Source organism: Cyclopterus lumpus, chromosome 15, assembly GCF_009769545.1.
Source record: "Cyclopterus lumpus isolate fCycLum1 chromosome 15, fCycLum1.pri, whole genome shotgun sequence".
NCBI lineage: Eukaryota > Metazoa > Chordata > Actinopteri > Perciformes > Cyclopteridae > Cyclopterus > Cyclopterus lumpus.
The window spans coordinates 1,471,757-1,481,756 of record NC_046980.1 but is presented as its reverse complement, the minus strand read 5'-3'; the positions used below and the strand labels follow the sequence as shown (position 1 = coordinate 1,481,756).

Below are 10,000 nucleotides of genomic sequence, written 5' to 3'. Positions count from 1 at the left end.
GCAATATCACAATATGTAATATGTAATATCACAATATGTAATATGTAATATCACAATATGTAATATCACAATATGTAATATGTAATATCACAATATGTAATATCACAATATGTAATATCACAATATGTAATATGTAATATCACAATATGCAATATCACAATATGTAATATCACAATTTGCAATATCACAATATGCAATATCACAATATGCAATATCACAATATGTAATATCACAATATGTAATATGTAATATCACAATATGCAATATCACAATATGCAATATCACAATATGTAATATCACAATATGTAATATCACAATATGTAATTTGTAATGTCACAATATGCAATACCACAATATGTAATATGTAATGTCACAATATGTAATATCACAATATGTAATATCACAATATGTAATATGCAATATCACAATATGCAATATCACAATATGCAATATGCAATATCACAATATGTAATATCACAATATGTAATATCACAATATGCAATATCACAATATGCAATATGCAATATCACAATATGCAATATCACAATATGCAATATGCAATATCACAATATGTAATATCACAATATGCAATATCACAATATGTATAATGCAAAATCACAATATGTAATATCACAATATGCAATATCACAATATGTAATATCACAATATGTATAATGCAAAATCACAATATGTAATATCACAATATGTATAATGCAAAATCACAATATGTAATATCACAATATGTATAATGCAAAATCACAATATGTAATATCACAATATGTAATATCACAATATGCAATATGCAATATCACAATATGTAATATCACAATATGTAATATCACAATATGCAATATGTAATATCACAATATGCAATATCACAATATGTAATATCACAATATGCAATATCACAATATGCAATATGTAATATCACAATATGCAATATCACAATATGCAATATGTAATATCACAATATGTAATATCACAATATGCAATATGTAATATCACAATATGTAATATGTAATATCACAATATGCAATATGTAATATCACAATATGTAATATCACAATATGTAATATCACAATATGTAATATGTAATATCACAATATGTAATATCACAATATGTAATATGTAATATCACAATATGTAATATCACAATATGTAATATCACAATATGTAATATCACAATATGTAATATGTAATATCACAATATGTAATATGTAATATCACAATATGTAATATCACAATATGTAATATCACAATATGTAATATGTAATATCACAATATGTAATATGTAATATCACAATATGTAATATCACAATATGTAATATTGAAGAGTTCTGGATGTATTGGAGTTTGTTTAGGATTTGTATTTGTATTTCATTTATTTGATTAAAGACGACTGGATATTGGTCTTAACCTGCAGATATTCCAGATATTCCAGATATTCCAGATATTCCAGATATTCCAGATATTCCAGATATTCCATATCTGACTCCGGGGTGAAAGTTCACGTTCTCCGGAGGTTCTGAAGAAAAGACGTTCTAGGACACCGTGCCAGAAATAGAGGAAATAGGTTAATGGAAAAGTAAAGCGGAGCATCTTTCATTCTCTCGTGAACAAATGAGAACTTGGAGTTTGGTAGAAGGAGATTTATATAATTTACATTAAAAGTATACAAATATTACAACCTGGAGAAAGTCTAACAAAAACAGGACTTTCACCCAGAAGACCGCAGTTCATGTCCTGTGTGTCAACTTTGACTTATTGTTACGCAACATATGTATTTAAGCCTGTTTTTTACTTATGTTAACCTTAACCATGAGAAGAAGTTAGGTCTAGACCTCTAGACCACCAACAGTTAGGTCTAGACTAAACCACCAACAGTTAGGTCTAGACCACTAAACCACCAACAGTTAGGTCTAGACCACTAAACCACCAACAGTTAGGTCTAGACCTCTAAACCACCAACAGTTAGGTCTAGACCTCTAAACCACCAACAGTTAGGTCTAGACCTTTAAACCACCAACAGTTAGGTCTAGACCACTAAACCACCAACAGTTAGGTCTAGACCTCTAAACCACCAACAGTTAGGTCTAGACCACTAAACCACCAACAGTTAGGTCCAGACCTCTAAACCACCAACAGTTAGGTCTAGACCTCTAAACCACCAACAGTTAGGTCTAGACCTCTAAACCACCAACAGTTAGGTCTAGACCTCTAAACCACCAACAGTTAGGTCTAGACCACTAAACCACCAACAGTTAGGTCTAGACCTCTAAACCACCAACAGTTAGGTCTAGACCTCTAAACCACCAACAGTTAGGTCTAGACCTTTAAACCACCAACAGTTAGGTCTAGACCACTAAACCACCAACAGTTAGGGTTAGACCTCTAAACCACCAACAGTTAGGTCTAGACCTCTAAACCACCAACAGTTAGGGTTAGACCTCTAAACCACCAACAGTTAGGTCTAGACCACTAAACCACCAACAGTTAGGGTTAGACCTCTAAACCACCAACAGTTAGGGTTAGACCTCTAAACCACCAACAGTTAGGTCCAGACCTCTAAACCACCAACAGTTAGGTCTAGACCTCTAAACCACCAACAGTTAGGTCTAGACCTTTAAACCACCAAAAGTTAGGTCTAGACCACTAAACCACCAACAGTTAGGTCTAGACCTCTAAACCACCAACAGTTAGGTCTAGACCACTAAACCCCCAACAGTTAGGTTTAGACCTCTAAACCGCCAACAGTTAGGTCTAGACTAAACCACCAACAGTTAGGTCTAGTCTAAACCGCCAACAGATAGGTCTAGACTAAACCGCCAACAGATAGGTCTAGACCTCTAAACCACCCACAGTTAGGTCTAGACTAAACCGCCAACAGATAGGTCTAGACCTCTAAACCACCCACAGTTAGGTCTAGACTAAACCGCCAACAGATAGGTCTAGACCTCTAAACCACCAACAGTTAGGTCTAGACTAAACCGCCAACAGATAGGTCTAGACCTCTAAACCACCAACAGCTAGGTCTAGACTAAACCACCAACAGTTATGTCTAGACTAAACCGCCAACAGATAGGTCTAGACCTCTAAACCACGAACAGCTAGGTCTAGACTAAACCACCAACAGTTAGGTCTAGACCTCTAAACCACCAACAGTTAGGTCTAGACCTCTAAACCATCAACAGTTAGGTCTAGACTAAACCACCAACAGTTAGGTCTAGACCTCTAAACCACCAACAGTTAGGTCTAGACCACTAAACCACCAACAGTTAGGTCTAGACCTCTAAACCACAAACAGTTAGGTCTAGACCTCTAAACCACCAACAGTTAGGTCTAGACCACTAAACCCCCAACAGTTAGGTCTAGACCTCTAAACCACCAACAGTTAGGTCTAGACCTCTAAACCACCCACAGTTAGGTCTAGACTAAACCACCAACAGTTAGGTCTAGACCTCTAAACCACCAACAGTTAGGTCTAGACCACTAAACCCCCAACAGTTAGGTCTAGACCTCTAAACCACCAACAGTTAGGTCTAGACCACTAAACCACCAACAGTTAGAGAGTGAACAAGATAAATATATATATATATATATATATATATATATATATATATATATATTTATATATTAATTCTTTCTGTATGCACAAATAAAATGTGTAAATACAAGACTGATGAATGCCTCGTTAGTGTTACACATAGTGCACGTTAGATAGTGCACGTTAAAATATATTAGTGCATGACTGTGAACTGTCACATTTTAAATATACTTATTTATTAAAATGCAGTTGTTCTACATGCAGAATGTGTCAAAACAATTGAGATATTTAGCATTTAATACGAATCCCTTCCAGCTGCTTGAGGATTCTCCAACGTACGGATGATAGAATATAGAAGAAAAGGTAGAATGTGATTCATAATCCTCCTGACAGGTAATGTTTAATCTTTGTGTACTTACATATACACAGCCCAGAGGAACCCACTGCAGACCTCAGTGTGTGTGTGGGTGTGTGTGTTTGTGTCTGTGTGTGTGTGTGTGTGTCTGTGTGTGTGTGTGTGTGTGTGTCTGTGTGTGTGTGTGTGCGTGTGTGTGTGTTTGTGTGTGTGTGTGTTTGTGTGTGTGTGTGTGTGTGTGTGTGTCTGTGTGTGTGTGTGTGCGTGTGTGTGTGTTTGTGTGTGTGTGTGTTTGTGTGTGTGTGTGTGTGTGTGTGTCTGTGTGTGTGTGTGCGTGTGTGTGTGTTTGTGTGTGTGTGTGTTTGTGTGTGTGTGTGTGTGTTTGTGTGCGTGTGTGTGTTTGTGTGTGTGCTTGTGTGTGTGTGTGTGTGTTTGTGTGTGTGCGTGTGTGTGTGTGTGTGTGTGTCCCGGAGGTGTGATAATGTGTCTTTGATCCCCTCATCACTATAAACACTGCGGATGCCTGGTAAACACACACAGCCTGATAGCACCACTTTGTGTGTGTATGTGCGTGTATGTGCGTGTTTGTGGGTGTGTGTGTGTGTGTGTGTCTTTTAATGAGTGTACCCAGTAGAGTTTAAGGGCATAAACACTTTTTTACAACACTGTGCCGGGCTGTTACCACCTGTGTTTGGTTCTCTTTTGTTAAAAATAAATGAATGAATAAATAAATAAATAAATAAATAAATAAATAAATAAATAAATGGTATTCGCCTCCAAGTTATTAACACACATATTACTAAAAGCACGTTTGACTGAGTTTGAAGGTTGTTTGCACAGCGTTGTGTCACATGAGATGAGAGGAGATAATAGATGAACACACACACACACACACACACACACACACACACACACACACACACACACACACACAGTGTCCTTATCGCACCGATCTGTGCAATCTATTTGACAACGAGGTGTTGCGTAACTGCGTAACGAGCATTAACGTCCTGCGGCTTTAAGAGGGAGGAGCTTTGTTTAAGAGGGAGGAGCTTCGTCTGTTAGGATTCAGACTGAAGACGTTGTGACTCCATCATAATTTAGGATTCTGTTATCGTGACAGATTTTATTTGTAATATCAGGAGACGAGATGAAGTATTTAGTTCCTGTGAGCCGTGTTCCTCCAGAACATTAATATTTCATGAGCCCAGCTGAAGCATCTTTTCAGATCAACCAATTGGGTTTTTTAATGGTTTTTTTCCTCCAGATTATTTTCAACCTCGTGAAAGACTTCAGTGTTTTTGATGCTTTCTCAATGTGCAAACGTTCCATGTTTTACTTCTTCTGAAACACATGCTGCTGAAAAGAAAACAACAGATTTTATTCTATAAATGGCAGAAGTTATGACAACAACGACTACGTTCACTTTTTGCCCTTATTCTGAAAAATAATATATTTCTTCTCAGTTGTTCATGTGGCTAACCGGTGTAACTGGTGTAATCAGTTTAACTGGTGTAACCGGTCTAACTGGTCTAACTTGTGTAACAGGTCTAACTGGTGTAACAGGTCTAACTGGTCTAACTGATCTAACTGGTCTAACTGGTGTAACCGGTCTAACTGGTCTAACTTGTGTAACAGGTCTAACTGGTGTAACCGGTCTAACTGGTGTAACAGGTCTAACTGGTGTAACAGGTCTAACTGGTGTAACCGGTCTAACTGGTGTAACCGGTCTAACTGGTCTAACTTGTGTAACAGGTCTAACTGGTGTAACAGGTCTAACTGGTCTAACTGATCTAACTGGTCTAACTGGTGTAACCGGTCTAACTGGTCTAACTTGTGTAACCGGTCTAACTGGTGTAACCGGTCTAACTGGTCTAACTTGTGTAACAGGTCTAACTGGTGTAACAGGTCTAACTGGTCTAACTTGTGTAACAGGTCTAACTGGTGTAACAGGTCTAACTGGTGTAACAGGTCTAACTGGTCTAACTGGTGTAACAGGTCTAACTGGTGTAACCGGTCTAACTGGTCTAACTTGTGTAACAGGTCTAACTTGTGTAACAGGTCTAACTAGTGTAACAGGTCTAACTGGTCTAACTGGTGTAACAGGTCTAACTGGTCTAACTGGTGTAACAGGTCTAACTGGTCTAACTGATCTAACTGGTCTAACTGGTGTAACCGGTCTAACTGGTCTAACTTGTGTAACCGGTCTAACTGGTGTAACCGGTCTAACTGGTCTAACTTGTGTAACAGGTCTAACTGGTGTAACAGGTCTAACTGGTCTAACTTGTGTAACAGGTCTAACTGGTGTAACAGGTCTAACTGGTCTAACTGGTGTAACAGGTCTAACTGGTGTAACCGGTCTAACTGGTCTAACTTGTGTAACAGGTCTAACTTGTGTAACAGGTCTAACTAGTGTAACAGGTCTAACTGGTCTAACTTGTGTAACAGGTCTAACTGGTGTAACAGGTCTAACTGGTCTAACTTGTGTAACAGGTCTAACTGGTGTAACAGGTCTAACTGGTGTAACAGGTCTAACTGGTCTAACTGGTGTAACCGGTCTAACTGGTCTAACTTGTGTAACAGGTCTAACTTGTGTAACAGGTCTAACTAGTGTAACAGGTCTAACTGGTCTAACTGGTGTAACAGGTCTAACTGGTCTAACTGGTGTAACAGGTCTAACTGGTCTAACCGGTGTTGGACCCGACAAACACAATCTTTTATCCCTCCAAGAGACCTGCATCGTGATATCTGCATCGTGATATTTGCATCGTGATATCTGCATCGTGATATCTGCATCGTGATATCTGCATCGTGATATTTGCATCGTGATATCTGCATCGTGATATTTGCATCGTGATATCTGCATCGTGATATTTGCATCGTGATATCTGCATCGTGATATTTGCATCGTGATATCTGCATCGTGATATCTGCATCGTGATATCTGCATCGTGATATTTGCATCGTGATATTTGCATCGTGATATCTGCATCGTGATATTTGCATCGTGATATCTGCATCGTGATATCTGCATCGTGATATTTGCATCGTGATATCTGCATCGTGATATCTGCATCGTGATATCTGCATCGTGATATTTGCATCGTGATATTTGCATCGTGATATCTGCATCGTGATATCTGCATCGTGATATCTGCATCGTGATATCTGCATCGTGATATCTGCATCGTGATATCTGCATCGTGATATTTGCATCGTGATATCTGCATCGTGATATCTGCATCGTGATATCTGCATCGTGATATTTGCATCGTGATATCTGCATCGTGATATCTGCATCGTGATATTTGCATCGTGATATCTGCATCGTGATATCTGCATCGTGATATCTGCATCGTGATATTTGCAATTTGCATCGTGATATTTGCATCGTGATATCTGCATCGTGATATCTGCATCGTGATATTTGCATCGTGATATTTGCATCGTGATATTTGCATCGTGATATCTGCATCGTGATATCTGCATCGTGATATCTGCATCGTGATATTTGCATCGTGATATCTGCATCGTGATATCTGCATCGTGATATTTGCATCGTGATATTTGCATCGTGATATCTGCATCGTGATATCTGCATCGTGATATCTGCATCGTGATATCTGCATCGTGATATTTGCATCGTGATATCTGCATCGTGATATCTGCATCGTGATATCTGCATCGTGATATTTGCATCGTTATATCTGCATCGTGATATCTGCATCGTGATATCTGCATCGTGATATTTGCATCGTGATATCTGCATCGTGATATCTGCATCGTGATATCTGCATCGTGATATCTGCATCGTGATATCTGCATCGTGATATCTGCATCGTGATATCTGCATCGTGATATCTGCATCGTGATATTTGCATCGTGATATCTGCATCGTGATATCTGCATCGTGATATTTGCATCGTTATATCTGCATCGTGATATCTGCATCGTGATATTTGCATCGTGATATCTGCATCGTGATATCTGCATCGTGATATTTGCATCGTGATATCTGCATCGTGATATCTGCATCGTGATATCTGCATCGTGATATTTGCAATTTGCATCGTGATATTTGCATCGTGATATCTGCATCGTGATATCTGCATCGTGATATTTGCATCGTGATATTTGCATCGTGATATTTGCATCGTGATATCTGCATCGTGATATCTGCATCGTGATATCTGCATCGTGATATTTGCATCGTGATATCTGCATCGTGATATCTGCATCGTGATATTTGCATCGTGATATTTGCATCGTGATATCTGCATCGTGATATCTGCATCGTGATATCTGCATCGTGATATTTGCATCGTGATATCTGCATCGTGATATCTGCATCGTGATATCTGCATCGTGATATTTGCATCGTTATATCTGCATCGTGATATCTGCATCGTGATATCTGCATCGTGATATTTGCATCGTGATATCTGCATCGTGATATCTGCATCGTGATATCTGCATCGTGATATTTGCATCGTGATATCTGCATCGTGATATCTGCATCGTGATATTTGCATCGTGATATCTGCATCGTGATATCTGCATCGTGATATCTGCATCGTGATATTTGCATCGTGATATCTGCATCGTGATATTTGCATCGTGATATTTGCATCGTGATATCTGCATCGTGATATTTGCATCGTGATATTTGCATCGTGATATTTGCATCGTGATATTTGCATCGTGATATTTGCATCGTGATATCTGCATCGTGATATTTGCATCGTGATATCTGCACAGAAACCACCTGTTGATCTCAAGTCCTTCATGGCGCGTTTCTTAATAATGCTTCTTTTCTTTCGGCCGCTGCTTCTCGACTGAAGCCGTCAAGCTGTCGGCTTCCTGTTCAACGCCATAAAGCCCAGATTGAGACTCTGAATGTAAACATGGAGCACATGCACAATGATAGTGGAATATTACCATGCATTGGAAACAGTCTTTTTGAACGCTGTCGGTATTAAACTCTGAGCCGTCGGCCGTGGAGGCTTTAGTTCGCCCCGAGGGTCAAACAGGAAGTAGTAAAGTTCAGAGCCGAACGCCCGTCACTCTGGAATATCATCTCCATATGTCTGTGTTTGTGTGCAATGGGTGACATTTGTAAACACGAGAAGAAAGCTGGGAGCACGAGGAGCTCTTCTCTTAACAGGGCAGGAGGAAGAGGAAGAGGAGGAGGAGGAAGAGGAAGAGAAGGACAGGTGTGATCCCACTGAAGAGAAGAGGAAGACAGAACTGAGGGGAGCAGCAGTTCAACCTGAATCCCAAATCAACAGCAGCCTTTCTGCTGTTGTCACTTCAGGAATATGTGCTTTGATTTGATTCCTGTGCGCGTTGCCAGCTGTTGAGTGCTTTTCCCCCTCTGCCAACTTTAAAGTGCTCTTGTCTGGGCAGTCGTATTAGGTGTTGCATAAAGAAAATATGATTCAAATTGCACACAAAGTCCATTACACCGACTCTGATGTAACGTCTCTTTTCTTTCTACCTCTGTGCTGCACTTCCTGGAGATGACCTGTCAATCAAACAGTGTTTTACCGTTGAGCTCTACACCACATGACCGTGTGAAGTACATACCACACTAATCCTTGGAGTGAGCGGTTGTTATACAGGAAAAGAACACACTTAACTAAACAACAGACACGTCACACGGTGAAGGTAAATATCTCCTCTACTTAAACTCCTTAATTACCAAATTCATTCCGTTTTAAGTTTCACGACAAACACTAAAACTAAATGAGCTTGAATGCATCGTGACGTGATTGGATGCATCCTACCTTCAGTTCTGCTTGCGCTCTATAACTTACGCTTTATAAATACTCTATATGATCATCAAAGACGCTCCATAACTACTCTATATGCTCTGTACTCTATATGCTCTGTAACTACTCTATATGCTATATAACTACTCTATATGCTCTATAACTACTCTATAACTACTCTATATGCTCTGTAACTACTCTATAACTACTCTATATGCTCTATAACTACTCTATATGGTCTGTAACTACTCTATAACTACTCTATATGCTCTATAACTACTCTATATGGTCTGTAACTACTCTATAACTACTCTATATGCTCTATAACTA

At 38.9% G+C, this 10,000-nt stretch overlaps 1 protein-coding gene across 8 annotated transcripts in view; it reads right to left on the bottom strand.

The window, feature by feature from the left end:
* Positions 1-10,000, bottom strand: part of slc8a1b (solute carrier family 8 member 1b) — a 108,694-nt gene that overhangs the window by 24,868 nt on the left and 73,826 nt on the right. For 2 of the 8 annotated variants that reach the window (XM_034551575.1, XM_034551573.1), the window contains exon 5: positions 2,521-2,534. The exons of 5 other annotated variants lie outside the window; for them this stretch is intronic. In XM_034551575.1, coding sequence (XP_034407466.1) covers positions 2,521-2,534 — 14 coding nt within the window. Of the gene's footprint in view, positions 1-2,520; positions 2,535-9,559; positions 9,575-10,000 lie in introns of all 8 variants that reach the window. One more of the 8 variants, XM_034551572.1, reaches the window with a different exon arrangement.